This window comes from Anoplopoma fimbria, chromosome 11 (assembly GCF_027596085.1).
Source record: "Anoplopoma fimbria isolate UVic2021 breed Golden Eagle Sablefish chromosome 11, Afim_UVic_2022, whole genome shotgun sequence".
Lineage (NCBI taxonomy): Eukaryota > Metazoa > Chordata > Actinopteri > Perciformes > Anoplopomatidae > Anoplopoma > Anoplopoma fimbria.
In genome coordinates, this window is record NC_072459.1 from 19473055 (window position 1) to 19491114 (window position 18060).

Genomic DNA, 18060 nt, shown 5'->3' on the forward strand with positions numbered 1-18060 from the left:
TGACCCCCGTGTCCATGTGATGTCAAGATGCCCAATGGCCGACGGGGTTTCCCCCTGGAAGCAATATTACAGCGGTAGAAATTAGAAGTGACCGCTGCCACACACACACACACACACACACACACACACACACACACACACACACACACACACACACACACACACACACACACACACAAACACACACACGTAAATGTTCATTCGATAATGAATAAACGGTCCATTCACTCAACATCTTAAAGACAATCAGGTAGCTTCTTTCAATTCAGTGTTGTTTTTTGTCCTCTCCAGCAGAACTACTTCACACACACACACACACACACACACACACACACACACACACACACACACACACACACACACACACACACACACGCAGCATATACAAGTCCAGTCTGTGTGATACAATCAATATGCAGCAGCTCGGAACGTGTCCACTAATCACTGAGCGCATGTAGAGCTCCGAAACAGAAAACGGCTGAGGCTGACAAACATCCAGCGAACACTTCAATCTTTACTGTCCTGCTTGCTGGGTTGGAAAACATGTGAACTCGTGCGCAAAAAAGGGGTGGAAACAGCATTAATTGTGATATTGATTAGACTTGGAATGGAATGGCTCTGGGCACATGCTGCAGAGAAAGAAGACAAAAAGAGGAGATGGATTCCCCCCCCTGTTTTTTTCCACAACTGTCGTCTTATCGCGCTCTGTGGAGACCACACACACAGAAGAAAGAGTCCCACTGTTGTTCCCACCCACTGTACAGTGTGCCGCTGCTGACGTCACGTGTTAACGGCGTTACAGAGGAGCCTAACTGTGTTTTTCACGCTGAAATATCATTCTGCAATAACTCTCAAAGCCAGAGAGTAGAATGTTGCTTCCAATCCAAAAGCAAACATAAAGACTTTACAGGTTTAATCTTTATCACCATCGAGTCATGGTTCTTGGAATATTTAAGGTGTAAGCTCGGCAAACAAATCTCGAATGTTAAAAAGAATTAACGCGTCATTGAGCACAATAACGTTTCCTGCAATAACAGAGGAAGAACAAGCAGAAACACCGCTTTCCTTTGAGCTCTGGTCTGATTTGGCACCGGATCCACCCCTCAGGCTGAGGGAAAAAACTCACCTGGCGTGCAGGTACGCGGGGATCCGTGCTTAGATCCGTACCCTTGACGTTGACCTTTCCCCACCACCGGAGTTTCAGCAGAATGCAATCTCTAGTGAGTGTAATGTTTAACAGGCCGAAGTCATGCGTGCGTAAAAAAAAACCATCCAGTGTTGTATTTGTCCTTCTAATAAGACAATGTGTGGAGCAATTAAAGGATTAGAGAGAGGTTTGTTTGAAGAACTGTGTGGAACCAGGGGCGCCGCTAGGGATTTTGGGCCCCATGAAAAAAGAATCTTTACAGGGCCCCCAACACAGCGGCTAATTTTTTTGATGCTATTTTACATACAATTATGCATTTTAATGGTATTTTTGACTATCATTACCATATTTGTGAAAGAAAAAACATGTGTGATTATATGTTAGTTAATAACTTAGTGTCATTATTTTTTCTGTATTATAATTTCATCATCATTAGGGGCCTCTCTGGGCCCCCCTCCATCATGGGCCCCTAGAATCCGTCTCCTTTACCCCCCTTTTCGGCGCCCCTGTGTGGAACCTTCGCATGTGTGCATGCGCGCTATGTTGCTCTGCTCGTTCACTGCCCTTTAGATATATATTTTTTTTGATTGACACACCCGAAACGTATGTGAGAAAAACTTGGCTGTGTTATGCATAAAACCTCTCGCCCTGACGTCCCGCAAAGTCTTCTACCTTTCCAAAAAACGGCAAGCGCCATGAGCCTGTTGGAACATAACAACATCACATGTCCGTAAGAAAGAGGTCTCTTTCAAATGGAACAGGTTCTCATACTGTACATCAACACCAATATGTGGCTGAGCATTCCTTAAGAACAAGATACACTTTGTTTACTTTGAAGACGCAGACTCCAAGTCGGATTACAGAGCGCAGAGCCGGCCTGCAGCACCAAACCTCCAGCTTCATTTGTTCCTTCGTCCCTTTATTTATGTCTTTGCCAAGCACTTTGTTACTTGTTTTTGAAAGGCGCATGCTGTATGAAAAAAAAAAACCCATTATCATTTTGTATTACTTTTATATTTGTAACTATATGTCTGTTGGGTTTAATGCAAATTTGTGGGAGATTGCTATAAACAAAGGCAATTACGTTATGGTCAATCTTGGGGCCTTGCCCTTTAGAACACAGTGCTCACGTGGGGCAGAAGTGATGTTGTATCTCATACACATATTGAAATGCTGTCAATAAACCAAAGCGATACAGCGTCGATCTGATCGGTTAAAGGGGAACTTGTTTACTCGTTACTTGTCTGCCGATGACGTCATTGGGTTATCTGGGCTCAGACCACAGATCAATTATTCCAGAGTATTTTGGAAACTTGACGGCCGAACGTGAGCTCATCTTTTTTTCATTTGACAGCAGGTCTCTCAAGTGCTCAAACAACCGTTGCGTGACCTCTTGACCTTGAGCTGGCAGTCACAATGTCAACAGGCCCTACAACATCAAACCCAACTGCATTATTGTGCTCTCGAGGTATTTTTTTTATTTGTGGAGACAATCCTTCGACTGTGATTGACTTCCTGTATCTTCCCACTTCCGTTTTTTCCAAATTGAAGCCTGTAAACACGATGGGACAGATAGTCGGTGCCTTGATAACAGAGGGGACTCCCTATGACGTAAGCAGCCCAAGTCCAACGCGGGGAAACGGATACTCTTCGGTGGTGTCTGATCTTCCCACATGGAAACAATCCAACCTCAAGTCGTCGACATCGCGATGATGATCGAAGGGAGTGTAATAGTGAACATAGAAGGGCTGTAATAATGTAAGTGGAGGTGGAGGACCGGGCCCATAAATAAAGTGGTGTTTGGATAGGATGTGGGTTGGGGGAGGTGGGGGGGGAGGAGCGGCGTCTGTTGTTTTAAGAGGAGATTTCCGAGTCGGGGCTTAAATGTTTGGCCTCGTGAACTGAACGGTTTCATCAGTCTGGGTGCTGACAGTGAGAAGAGAGAGGGAGGAAGGGAATACGGGAGGAGACGAAGGTGGAGAGTAAGGAGAAGTAGAAACTGGATGAGCAACTTGCTTCCTTTCTTTCTGATCACAGACAGCTGACTTCTTTATTCTTCTATAACAAAAGTGAATCCTAAAACTCTGCTTCACATGAAACGTAGAAAGCAACACATTTATTTCATTTTTCCTTGTTTTTTTTTATTTTTATGAATGTCTCTCTCTCTCTCTCTTTTTTATCTGCACTGTGCGCATGCTTTTTACCCCAAAAAAGAGGAGGGAAAAAAAGGGAAGACAACATAAAACAAAACACCATCGATCAAAAAACGAACTAAACGACAATTAGAAGTGTGTAAAAAAGAGACCCGACCTACTAAAACGGCATAAATAGGCAGTTTCATGTTGTTGGAAATTTCATTAATTGCTACGTCATCATCATCATCATCATCATCAATCAATCAATCAATCAATCATTGCCATAACAACATCAACAACATAGAAGTGAGAAGTACAGTAAAAAGTGCACCATCATCATTTTTTAACTTAAAAACTATACAGCTGCCAAAGATAAAATTGTTAATGATAAACTTCTAACAATATAGAAATGTTTCCACGATAATTGTTCCACAAAGTAAGGAAGCTACCTTTTTTTTTTTGTTTCTTTGTTTCTTTTAAACACTAGAGTAGACTATGTTGGTGTGACTCGGATGGATCCAGCCCCGCTCCATCAGCTGTGTGAGGGTGTCTGTTTTTTTTCTCCCATAAGTTCACTTTTTTTTTAATTTTTTCTTGGTTTCTACAGTCAGCAGGAGACAGAGGCTCGAGGCCCCTTTCAGTCCGTCCCCGTCGCCATTTTAAAGACTCAAGTTCTCCTTTTCCATCAATTGAATTGTGGAGACAGCAGAGCAGTCCAGTGGCCTTCATGAAGACGAAAACGAGCCCCTCACCCACCCTCACCCCTTGGTCCGACACTTACACCCTCCATCCATCCCCCTCCCCTGACCCCAAACTCCACCGCTTTCCTCCCTACATTTGCTTGTGTGTTTTCTCGCAGCAGTCCTCATTCACGGAGGCCTGTGACCCCCAGTGCCCGCCACTGCCACCGCCACCGCCACCGACACCGACCCTCCTCCCTCCCCACCACCACCACCACCGCCTGCTTCGCCGCTTTCGCTGGCCCCGCCGTCCCGCAGCTCCTTCTCCCGCCGCTCCCTCTCCACGGCCTCCTGCTCGCTCTTGCTGCTGGGGAACTTGTCCTTGTTGTTCTCCTTCTTCCACTTCATCCGCCGGTTCTGGAACCAGATCTTCACCTGCCGCTCAGTCAGCGCGAGTGCGTGCGACACCTCGATGCGGCGCTTTCGGGTCAGGTAGGGGTTGAAGAGGAACTCCTTCTCCAGCTCCAGGGTCTGGTAGCGGCTGTAGGTCTGCCGGCCCCGCCTCCTGCCTGCTGCTGCTCGGGGAAAGAGGGGGGGTGAGGTGGGGAGAAATGGGGGTGAGGGGAGAGGGGAGGGGGGACATTATTAGAGGCAAAACGACACTCTTGGTGGTCGCTGGCCTATCACCACCACTCATCTGCAGAGATGTTTTTTATTGCTTATTTATAATACTTGTTTTATTTTATTTTTATTTTTTATTTCTTTATTTTTTACTCTTAGCTTGTCTTCTTCTACTATGTCTCTTGTGTGCACTTTACTCTACGCTGTTGTAAGTCTGCAAATTTCCCCGCTGCGGGACTAATAAAGGATTATCTTATCTTATCTTATCTTATAACATATATTTGAAGGCCAATCCCGGAAGTAAGCATGATACTGGTTCACTGGACAAAAAGCCAATGGGATTATTTTTTATTTTTTTTAATTATTGCAGAAAATAAGCTCTGTGCAAACATGTTGTTGATGATACTAACATATTTTGTTTAGCAAGAAACTCTTCTCGAATAAACACCGCTTTCATTGAATTCAATCAGCAGAAGTTAAAAGCTAATAATGTAAGCCTACAAATGAACCACACCATGACGTCACACCATCGCCACTAAACTAAACAAGGACTAGTCTGCGTGATGTCATTTTGTAGTCTCATTTAGCCACTTGTTAGCACCCATTGCTTTTAAGACACGTAAAAGCTTCTAAATTGAACAGAGGGGTATTTTCTGATGTATTTTATGCAGTATAGGAAAAGGTTAAGATCTCTTATGCTTGTGTTAATCACATTAGTTCAGGCTTCTAACCAAAGACCCATTGACTTAAAGAAAAGGGAACAGGAAGTTAAAAAATAATTACTTATTTCTGGGTTTAAGACTTATTTCTTCAGCACTCTTTTGACACCTTACACAAAAAAACAAACAAACCTATAAGCCTCATATGCCCCATGATTTAAAAGGCTATAGAGTGCTGCAGGGATGCTACTTTTTTTTTGTAGGCCAACCTGGAAGTTACCATTGCTTAGGTTCTCTTAACAAAAAGCAAATGGGATTCCTCCGTTGGATTTTAGATTATTCAGAAAATAAGCTCTTTGACAAACAAATGTTGACTATACTTACGTAAACAAGTTTTTTCATTAAGATAATCTTCACAAATGAATGCATCGGCAGAAGTAAAGAGCTAACGGATGAGTTGGCATGATGACATTTTGTAGTCTCATTTCGACACTTTTTATAAGACATGTAAAAAGCTTCAAAATTCACAAGAGGATTACTTCCTGACTTATTTTATGTCGTAGAACAAAACTTGAAAATATCTTGAGCTTGTGCTAAACTAAGATCTTACTCAGGCTAAACAGAAAGCCATTTGAGAGGAGGAACAGGAAGTGCTGAAATGCTCTTTTCCAGGTTTCATGACTTATTCTTGCACCACTCTATTGGCTATTTCCATGAAAACCAAACAAACAAATAGGCTTTATAGTTATGTGTGTAAAAGGTATATAGGCTATTCAAATCCCCCTTTTTCCAATAAGTATAATCATTTAAACATCCATTTTTAGACATTCGAACAAAAACAAGTCAATTCAACATCAATAATATTCACTGAATAATCCCTGCTTTTGATTGAAGTGGAGGCTGCGACGTCAATCTGGTGGTTCATTTTACAATTGATAATGCACTGATGTAAAAAACTAATAAATGTCCTAACAAGTCCCAAAAGCAAAGGTAATATCTTCATACAACTTTTCTTTCCAAAAATAAAGTGTCCAAAACCCAGAGGTACTAAATACTTTATACATTTTTGAATCCCAAATACACAGGTAGATGCATACAAGTTGTTGTCCTTGTTATGTTATCATGTAATATGTGAAAAATAAGTTTACATTTAAAGTTCAGTACATGTGTTGTCAAATGGCGTGATCCTCATGTGACTATATTGTTCAGGGGTTTTATAGAACACACACACACACACACACGTACATACACTCAATATCTATCTATCTTATGCAATCCAAGTACAGGATAACAAACTCTCAGGGTCCAATTCATAAGGAACTCTGCCGCAGCACACCATCAGTTAATTGTAGTTTGAAACGTTAAAAAAAAAACGTTGATATAACAGAGACAAATACCAGCCCATGAATCTTTGATGCTATATAAATACATCATAATCACTTTTTAAAAGGAAAAAAAATAGCCCACACCGCTAAGCTCAGAACAGAGGAAGATTGCCTTCAATAAGTAAGACTTTTAATTAGGAATGGTGCAAACAATGCAAAGTGTAGATAAAGACATGAGCCAACAGATACTAGTTTTTTTCTTCTTCTTCTGCTTTTGATCTTCTCTGTTTTCTGGACATGTGAGAACAGAAGCCGGCGCTCAGACGCAATATAAAACCCATAAATACTTAATGAACGCGCAAAGCTTTGGACATTGTGCTCTCTGCACACAACGCTGGACAAGCGTGGGAGAAAAAGCCTGCATGATTTTTCAATTAACAACCTGTTAAATATTATCACCTGCATTTTATGAACCAAAGGAGGACAGACATGATTCCCTTGCAAACTATTATTTTCTATTTATTTATTTTTTATTTCCTACACGAATTATTCCATCAAACTGGGTGATACTAAAATTACAAATGATAAAATAGCTTCATTTTCCAACTTGGGAAGCAGCAAGGAAAAATATGAACACATTTATTAATATTTTTTTTTATGAAATATACAATAGTTTATGAGAAAGATGTAGAAGATATTTCAGAATAAAACAGGGGGGGGGGGGGGGGGGGGGGAAACATAATTAACCGTAAACTCTTCACACATCCGGGACATTTGTGTTTAGCCTAAGTAATAATACTTCCATAAAACTTCCTCTTTGATTATTGTACCAAAGAAAAAGAAAACTCTGTATGCGACACGGAAAAAATGCCACCATGATCATAAAGATTTCAAGTAAAAAAAAAAAAAAAAAAAAAGAAAACTGCTGCGGCTGCTTCTTAATGATCTGAAGAGTAATTCAGATGTTGCATGATTGGATTGTTTGGCATTAGTGTTCATAACCCAAAGAAAGGAAATGTAAAGGGAGCAATTTAGAGAGACTGGGCAGAATTCAAATATGTCCTGTAAATTAAAGAAGAACACACACACACACACACACACACACACACACACACACACACACACACACACACACACACACACACACACACACACACACACACACACACACACACACACACACTCCTTCCAGGAGAGTGAAGTTTCTGGATTAAATGAAGGGAGAAGGTAATGACTTGGATGGAAGCGCTCGTCTTATATAGTCTATCTACACTGATCTCATTGTAAGGAGCCTGCGGGCACAGAGAGAAACATATCCTATATCCATTATATATATATATCTATCATAAAGTTAAGTCCAGCAGGATGCTTCAAAAAAAAAAAAAAAAAAAGTGCTGTGACTCTCGTGCTCCCTCATTTCCACATAGTCCCCGTCTATGGGCACATTATGGTAAAGCTGCCACGAGAAGCAGACAAGGGAGTCTTTATGTAAATCCGTGGACTTGTAAGTGATGTGAATGTCTCGTATGTGTTATCTGTCACAGGGCCGGCGCCGTGATTTCTTGCTGTAGGGACTAAAAAGGCATGCCGGCGCCACATTTGCCGCTGTCACCATGCAGCCATGAATTAAAGGGAAATGTGAAACACTGTTTCCTGGTAAAAAAAAAAAAAAAAAAAAATGACAGCGCGGAAGCTTTGATGCAGAGTTTTTTTTGACGGACGGAGCCAACATGCATTGGGAATTTAACCCCCAACCCCTGTTCACGCTGCACACGTCACTAGGCTACATTTCGCTCCAACTTATTATAAGGCTGAGAAAAATAGCTTTGGCGCGCGTGGGGAATAAATCCTACAATTTGTATAATTGATGTTCTCTCTGACGGTCTGGGAAAATGTTACAAGCCTCGCAACGTTTTTAAGACCCGTTATATATGAAACCTTTTTTTTTTACGGAGCCAATTAGACGAGCCCTAAACAAACGCGCCGCAGTTGGCAGTTGACATTTTGGAGGAAGCAGAAACGAGGTTTCCACTCGACGAGTCAAAGGGACACCGGTGCCATCACACTCACTCTGCCGCCTAATCACAGTTTATTCTGCTTTCTTTTTTCTTCTTTTTAAGCCTAAAAACGGCCCAGTTTAAGGTGTCTTCTTATGCAGCATGAAAGGTGTGGAGGAGGCGAGATCCCTCTTTATGGGACAAATTATGAAACGCAAACCCCCTCGTTAAAGGGGGAACTATTTTTCTTATTTTTTCCCTCCACCTCCTAATAAATCCTAACACCGAATCATTCAATCAAACCGTGCACGGGCTGTAACTTTGCGCGTATGCAGTATTTTCGGACTTCACGTGCGTGGTTTCCTGTTTTTGGCTTTTGCCCCCCCCCCCCCCCCCCACCCTGGATGATCGGAGCTGCCTGGACCGCCGTTAAAAGTGTTCGAGAACTATTAATCACGGGACTAATCACTGTCATCGTCGGTAGAGAGGAAAAGCTAAACCTCTTAAGAAAGTCACCCCCCCACCCCCAAAAAAAACAACCGGGGAGGATTTGAAAAAGCCGTTACGCGCACATTGGGAGCGGCGGCGCGCAAGTGATGGGGGCGAAATATAACAGAGGCTTTAAAGATGTAGATTGAGGCCGTTTACAGGCTTAACAGTAACGCAGATCACACACACACACACACACACACACACACACACACACACACACACACACACACACACACACACACACACACACACACACACACACACACACACACACACACTGGGGGGGGGGGGGGATAGCAGTGCGTAAATGTGAACTAGCTGTTATTATTATTATTATCGCTATCTGTAGCAGGTGTGAGTGTGATATGGATTGTGTAAGAAAAGCAGCTCGAGGTGAAAATACAGACCTGCTTTTTTTTGTATTATTATTATTTATTATTTCTTCAATTTTACGATCGTAATCATGGAGCCACAAAAGTCCTGTAAAGGCCATATAACCCGTCTGCTGTCCCACTTTGAAAAATACAACCGAGAAAATAAGCAATAAACTCTCTTTCTCACGCACACACGCACACACACACACACAACAGCGCAGCCCAGGAAATATGGGCTCAAACTAAATAGGCTACTATACATGTCAATCCGCACGCTCTCTCTCGCTCTCTCTCTCTCTCTCTACCTGCATGTCTATGTCTCTCTACCACCACAGCGCCTCTCTTGCGTAATCATTTTTATAGGTGGTGTTGGTTTTTAAACCATCGATTATAAACTCGGCTTCTCTATAATGCAAAATAAATATTTATATTTATTTTACTCTCATGAATTACATTACTTTTAAGATTTATAATCGGAGAGAGTCGAACCTATCGGGGCCTGATCCATATTCACAGGCTGTGCACGCCGCCTCAAAGACCACTGAGTGTTCACACACAGGACACAGAAGCAAGACAGCTACCATCTGAACCACACGGACAATACATGTGGGATGCTTTGAATATGTGAGTGCTCGGATCAAACAGTCCAGAGAGATCATAAACGAGCAGGCGCTGCAAATGTGCAGCATCTGACTATTTTCTCCCTGTATATCTGCTGTTATATCCATGCACCCCCCTCCCCCTCCCTCCCCTATGCTTTAGCCCTGTGGGGGAGCTGGCCACCGTGTTGCCGAATAATTCCGGAGACCACAGGCAAGTCGTAAAAGCCCCCCAAAAAGGGCAGTAAAAGTTTAACCCGGGTCAGAGCTCCATGTCTGTGTGCTACTTCCAACAACTCTTTCACATCTGCTCTAAGCTGGGGTTTCTCAGTTTTTTTGGGGGGGGGGAGCCCCCCCCTCCTCATAACCTCTCTACAGTCTCTCGCCTCGGTCTGCCTCTCTCTCCCCCTCTCTCTGGGCTTCCTATCCGGGCTCTTCCAGTCCATTCTCTCAGTATATGGCCGGGGCAATTAAACCCTAAAGTCATTCACAAGTTTTGGTTACTGCCAATAAAACCATAAAACGCGCTTTGAGCGCAGGAAGTAAGATTACCCTGCTCAAACTGCTGCTTTTTAACCCACTTTTTCCCCAACTTTCCTCCACTGCTTCCTACTCCCCGTGTGTCCAACATGCTCCGTCCTCTCCTCCTGGAGGAGCAGCAGCTTGGCTCCTATAGCAAAAGACACTCACCTTTCGGGGAGAGGAGATTAGGGCACGATATGCTTTGAACGGGAAGGGAAAACAAGTCAAAAACCAGAGAATCCGTTTCCTCACCTTGCGGCCTCATCCAGGGAAAGAGCTGCGTCGGCGAGGGGCTCTGCTCGGTCCCGTCCGCGTCCTCGCCGCTGAGCCCCGGCGCGCTCCCCAGTTTACAATCGCTGTACTGGACCAGGTCCGCGTCCTGTGCGCCGAAAAGCGTCTGCCGCTGCAGGGCGTCGTATCCGTAGAAGTTGCCCGGTTCGCCGTGGCATGTGACCGCGCAGGGGCTCTGCTGGTACGGGTTGCTGGGCAGCGTGGAGGCGCTGTGGTGGTAGAAGTCCTGGATCTGCGGGGCGTGCTGGAAGGTGGCGCCGGAGCCCGGGCCGTACACCACGGTGGGCCGGCTGCCGGCCAGGTCCTGCGCGAAGCCGCACTCATAGTAGTTGGGGCGTAGCGAGTCCCCGCTTTTGTATTTGGAGAAGAGCGAGTTGACGAAATATGAACTCATCTTTTGTGTCGGTGTTTTATTGTGGTTTCAGTTTGTGTCCGGCCCGGAGGAGTCAGAGCGAGACTGCAGGACGCGAGCCGCGGCTTTCAACTCTTTTCTCCCGGTTCGAGGCAGAGAAACACCGACACGCGAAGAGACACGGATTTGGGAGGGAGGGAGGGAGGGAGGGAGGGTGAGAGAGAGAGAGAGAGCGAGGCAGGTCCGCCGCCGGTGTCGGGGACCGTTGTTGTGGTGTTTCCTTTCACGGTGCGTAACGGCGACGGCAGCCGGCCGGAGCGGTAACAGCCACAACCACCGCGACGACGACAACAATCACAACAACAATCACACCGATTCCATACAATCTCCAGCGAGGAGGAATAATAATAAGAAGTAGCAGAAGGAGAGGAAGAAGAAGAGGAGGAGGAAGAAGGAGAAGAAGAGGAAGAAGTGGAGGAGGAGGAAGGGCTCGTGCGCATCACAATTCCGGTGTTAGAGCTGTAAGCGGGACCCTGTCGCGCTCTCAAACGGGTATTCCGTGATTTACTCCTCTGCAAATGAGTTGTTTCATATTTTCTCTCTCTCTCTCTCTCTCTCTCTCTCTCTCTCTCTCTCTCTCTCTCTCTCTCTCTCGCTCGCTCGCCCTCTCCTTCTCCCTCTCTCCGCTCCTGGCCCCGGTGTGTGTGTGTGTATGTGTGTGTATGTGTGTATGTGTGTGTCGGTTTCAGGGATAATTTGCATCTATTATCAGCTCTTCATCCCATTGGCTTTTCCACGCAAGCAGACAAACGTGCACAAGCGCGACACACACACACACACACACACACACACACACACACATAAAGTCTATTACACTGTCTTTTTTTCGCGCACGCGCCTTGCAATACTAGATGATAGTCTCCCGGCGTCAGCTTGGAGGAGCTCCGCGAGCCTGAGATAGTGCAAAGGGAGTGAGGGAACGAAGGAGGAGAGGATAACAGGAGGAGGAGGAGGAGGAGGAGGAGGAGGAGGAGGAGAAGCAGGGGAGTGGGTGCAGCATCAGGCGAGAAAGGAGGAGGAGTGTGTGTGTGTGTGTGCGTGTGCGTGTTAATGAGAATTCTGCCGCTTTGCATCTGATCAAGTGCAAACACACACACACACACACACACACACACACACACACACACACACACACACACACACACACACACACCACCGGCCCAACCAACCAAAGGAAGAAGAGATGGAATGTTTTTTTCACACTTTTAAAGTTAGATTGAGGTTGGGCGATGATGATGATGCTGCTGGGGGTGGTGGTGGTGGTGGTGGTGGGGGGAGAGGGGGTGTATTGCATTGAGAGCATCTCCCGCATTAATTGCTCTTTCTATCCCCCCCCCCCGTTCCAAATCCTGAAAGGAAGGAGCTGCACGCGGGGAGCGAAGGGAATGAGGGCCGGAAAAATGTCAGGCAAGCCTGCGCGAGAGAGCTTCACGCGGACTGAGAGCGAGGGAGAGCAGCGCTTCCTAATTGGTATTGGTTTTAACAAGTACCGGCCTATAAATGTAATTGAGGTTTTAAAAATCCCGTGTTGTCAGAGCCCTGCTCAACACACACACACACACACACACACACACACACACACACACACACACACACACACACACACACACACACACACGCACACGAATTAAATTGACTAGCTCAGCGGCCGCGTGCTTTCTGATCTTGGTACACACTTTCATAAACATGATGTCCATAAACACGGAAGGAGGACCGGGGAGGGTAATGTGGCTGTAAACGCTTTAACAAACGGAACAGCTCCAATAAAGGCGGAGGGGCTGTGTGTGTGTGTGTGTGTGTGTGTGTGTGTGTGTGTGTGTGTGTGTGTGTGTGTGTGTGTGTGTGTGTGTGTGTGTGTGTGTTTCAGCTTGTTTACGTCCTCACGGCGGAGAAACAACAAAAAGGAGTATCTTTTCTTACGACGCGCCCTTTGGCCGTAAACGCCTCATCCCTTCCTGGTTATTTAATTGTCTGTTGTTTGGGGGGGGGGGGGGTTTGCTGTGTTTTCCATAATGCTTGTAGTCATTCCTGTATATGTAGAAGGAGGATAAGTTGTGGAAAGGTTAAGCTGGGCCCTAAGAACAGCCGGCGCTCGTAAAAAAAAAAAAAAAAAAAAAGGAAGAAGGCCTAAAGACCCAACATTTGGGTTAATTTCTACTGAGAAGAAGACTTAACATCCTTAAATCTGGGCCTGGAAGAAGCCAATTAATCAGATGTGATGTATCGGTGATGGGGGGGTCCAACACCCGAGATAGCTATAATCCGGCGTTTCCTCTGTTAATATTTTGTTTTTGGGCTCTTCTTCGCGTTCACGGTGCACTCACATCAGCCAAATATACAAAAATTATTAATTTTTGTATATAATTTCATTAATTTCATTTAGATACAGCGTTGCCACACGCGGCCTCAGATGTTGCCAGCATCCGCCTGACTCACAGAACATGCTGTGGTAAATCAGCTGATTGTACGTCACCGACTTCCTCGAGAATTAATTGCTGCAGTATTTTTTTTTTTTCCAATATACTGCCCCGGAATATGATTGTTTTGTTGGAAACTTCAAACCCGTGTTTTACGCACCCAATAAAGTGTTTTCCCTTATGAGGTCAGTGGTTTGTATGGTGAGAGGTCAATGTTGTGCCCAAAAAAAGAAGCTTGTCTCTGGGAGAACTGTCCAAACACACACACACACACACACACACACACACACACACACACACACACACACACACACACACACACACACACACACACACGCACACACACGCACGCACGCTGTCATAGCCAGTTATCTAGTCTTTTCTGGAGAAAGCGGCCTAAATGAACACAATCATCTGCTTAACTAATTGCATGCTCACACGTAGTTGTCCTCAGCAGCAGTGCACGTGTACGCGCATATGTATACTATACATGCTGGGTGTAGATGCTCCTCACATCTTTACCTATAAGGGGAAATGTTATTGGCACTCACACTCACACGGGTAAGGTGTGAGCGTCCTTGGTGTGGACTTTGGACAGGGAAAAAAAAACCCATTTCCTGGCAGTATCCTGCACGTCTATGGGTTATTATTTCCCAGGGCCTCAACCCTTCCTCTTCACCCCCTCTTCACCCCCACCCCCCCCTTCGCACGCTGTGAAAACGACCAGAAACTGCCTCAAAATGTCAGAATGTCCTAAAGCAAAGTCAAACAAAGTGGCCCAATCACCTCACTTCTGCTTAAGAGAACCCCCCTTTTAAAAAGATGCATTAAGAGGAGGAATACGGCCGATGTTACTCCCTTAAATGAGCCCGTGCACGTGTGAGTGTGAGTCCTCCGTGAAAGACAGGCGAAGCCACCGGCGAGCTCTGATTTTTTTTTTTTTTATCCGTGGAGCACGAGCGCCATCAAGCGGTGGGTTACAGTAAGGCCACAAGGGGGGGGAGGGAGGAAGTGGGCCTGTAATGCGGCTTTATGGTTCTATTAAGTCCGCACATAAAGCTATACAAGCTGCTTTAAAATCAAAGTGCGGCTTGTAATTGGAGGCCAGGTGTCAGGGCTGATTTGGGATTTGAGGAAAGGAGTGCATTCCCACGTGGAAACGACTGGAAATGTAAAGTCAAAAAGAATCCAAAGGAAATATTTTCTTGATGATACATTAAATCAGTTTTAACACCCAAATAAATCTACATATAGCGTTGGTCAGTGTAGTACCGAAGCAATACTGGGTTAACCGTTTCGTTGCCACTGCTAGCCTGCTTCAAGTGTAGAAATTACGATAATTGAATTTAAAACAAAGGCAGACAAAGAAATACCTTCTTTAATATACTTTATTTGATTTATTCATCAAGCAGGCCAACAAATCAAACCAACAGTATAACGGATCAACTAAATGTATTTTTGTGTATATGAGTCTCTGTTACTTCTGCACAAAGCTTTTTTGTTTAACTTAACTGTATATCTAAGAAGTGTAGTATTTTTGTTTTAAATGAAATTGGTTTGGTTGCCTACGTTTGCTTATTACATATGTAACACGTGCAGATCATTTTTTTTATCATAACTATATTTATTCTTAATATTATTTTTCTATTCCTTCAGAGGCAGCTGAAACATGTGCGTGGATAGTGATCATTGCTCAATTGAATATTATTATTATTATTATTTTATTTCTGCCCAGTCAAAGGCAGCTGTAACATATATATATTGTTTTTCATTTAATTTAGTTTAGCTTTTTAAAAAAAATGTCATTACGATTTTTTAATGATAATAAAATATGATAATAAAATACATTATATTATATTATATTTTGATATAATATAATATAACAAAACATAACATAACATAACATAATATATTATATTGCATTATTTTATATTATATTATTGTTGGAGTATTTTTGCATGTGAACAACAATAATAAAATGCAACGCAATAAAACTAAATAGGGTACTAAAACTATGCAATAACACACTTACCAATAACCACGGTTAAGATTATTGGTTATTGATTGTATATGTGTGATTTTATATATTCTTATTTATCACACATGTCTACTTCTTATCTGCTTATTATTGTATGTGTGGCAAATTGTTTTTGAACAATTTGCCAACGTGCATAGCTGCTGATACGAACTGTGAAATAATTAATGAACACAGAGAGCACGTGAATGATAAGTGGAGCGTGGAGAAGAGAAAAGAGTAACCGCGTGTATCTCCTCTGTGTCAGTGAAGTCCAGCCCAAACCCGTTTTATTACCGCAGATGATCGCTGCTTTCATGTTTTGAGGGACCTGGTGTGTGTGTGTGTGTGTGTGTGTGTGTGTGTGTGTGTGTGTGTGTGTGTGTGTGTGTGTGTGTGTGTGTGTGTGTGTGTGTGTGTGTGTGCAGATAGCTAAATTACAGGCTGTAAACAGACTGTAAAAGCGGTTGTTAGCACCATCTGAAGAGACTGCAGCCCTGTTCCTCAGCCTCATCCCTGTGCAAATACGAACACCTATTAAGCTATAATGAGGCTGAAAACACCGAAAAAAGAAATAGCGCGAGATTTAAAAAAAAAAAAAAAAAAAAAAAAAAAAAAAAAAGCAATAATAATAATAATAATAACAACACACGTAATCCCGCTTCAACCCATCAACACCCTGCGGACGGTCGTCCTGGTTTCTCCTTGGGTCTCCCATCACATAAGAGAACTCTCTGTCTCCCTCCCATCTGCTGGGAGACTCCGGGCCGGAAAAGAAGCACGGGACCCGGCTACACCACAGCCTGTCTGTCGGCGTCTGCTTGGTTGTGTTTCTAAAGGGTTAGTTCTCTCTTCTTTTTTTTTTTTTTTTGGGGGGGGGTATTGACTTGTGCAAGGATGCATCTGAGTGACACAAAGGGAGGTCACACACACACACACACACACACACACACACACACACACACACACACACACACACACACACACACAAACACACACAACACACACTACACACATAGACAACCAGGCTGCAAAAAAAAAAATACCACAACAGAGCCAAACGGCAACAAAACCATAAAACTCCCAGAGCTGAAAAGAGGAGGAGGAGGAGGAGGAGGAGGAGGAGGAGGAGGAGGAGGAGGAGGAAGATGACTCGCCCCTCATCCAAGCTGCTCTAACACAAACCGTAGCAGAAAATCAAATGAGGAGAATCCCTCTACATCTCACTGTAACTCGGGTTCTTCCAGCAGGCCGTGTCCCCTCTGTCTCTGCAGAACGCTATAATAATATCAGCCTAACACTAATATTTGCTCTCCTCTTCATTCTTCATCCCCCATCAATATAACCACCAAATATATTATCAAGCTGGGGGGATTTGAAACTTTTCCTCTAATATTTTCCTCTCTCCGTGTGTCCCCCCCCCCCCCCACCCCCTCTTTCTTTCGGCGTGTTTGCTTTACAGCCGTTTAGTTCTTAACCTTCAGAAATTTATACGCTATAAACTTTTATTGCCGTCATATTCTTTTATTGCGCCGCACCACATTGGATGCTCTCTTTCTCTCCTCTGCTCTCCTTCTCCGTCTTCCTCTTTGCTGCATTTTTACGACAGTCGGCGGCTGCTTCTTCCGACCCGCGCGCATCCGCTCCCCGCATCCCTCATCACCAACCCGCCCCATCCTCCTCCTCTTCTTCTTTTTTTTTTTTTTTTTTTTTTTTTTGTACCCGTGAGCTTCGAGACCCCCCGGTGCGTGCAGCCAGTACATCCTGCTCCTCTCGTGCTGTTTGTTTTCCATGTTTGAAAATAGGAAGTGTGGAAAAACAACTGACGTGCGAAAGAAGAAGAGGAGGTGGAGGTGGAGGAGGAGGAGGAGGAGGAGGAGGAGGAGGAGTGGAGGAGGCTGCTGGAGCTTTACTGGCCCAATGGGAGAAATACTAGCAGCTCTATCTTTCAAGGCAAAGTAAGATAAAACAAATGTAACAAACCCTGGCGGCTTGCGGTTTCACAATTACAGAAGAAATAGATGCAGGAAGACCGGTCTCTCCCGTGGAGCTCCGCCGGTCTGAGATCTGCGGCTCTGAAACACAACTAGACTGTGAATGCAGATGGATGGGAATCATTTGGAGGAAACGGAGCTCGCTACCGTAACCGTTCTCAAACTAATGGGCCAACAGGGGCGAATTCGTGCCAAACAAATAATATGAGGCTGTCTGCTGCAAGTTGAGATCTTAATTTGAAACTTTAGAGAGGAGAGAATGTTAGTTAACCTATTGGTTCACCTTGGATTATTACTTGGAGTATAAGCAACACATAATGTTTTCTTCTTGTAGTTCTTCTAATAATAATAATCATAATCATAATCATCATTATGATTATG

General features: G+C 44.1%; 1 protein-coding gene across 1 annotated transcript; it reads right to left on the bottom strand.

Annotated features, from left to right (window-relative positions):
- Positions 1 to 4151: 4151 nt before the first annotated feature.
- Positions 4152 to 11429, bottom strand: hoxb8a (homeobox B8a). Its single transcript, XM_054606766.1, has 2 exons — positions 10804 to 11429; positions 4152 to 4537 (listed from the first exon to the last, which is right to left on the bottom strand). The coding sequence occupies exons 1-2, from the start codon at positions 11234 to 11236 to the stop codon at positions 4152 to 4154; spliced, it is 819 nt and encodes a 272-aa protein (XP_054462741.1). The 5' UTR covers positions 11237 to 11429.
- Positions 11430 to 18060: the final 6631 nt, after the last annotated feature.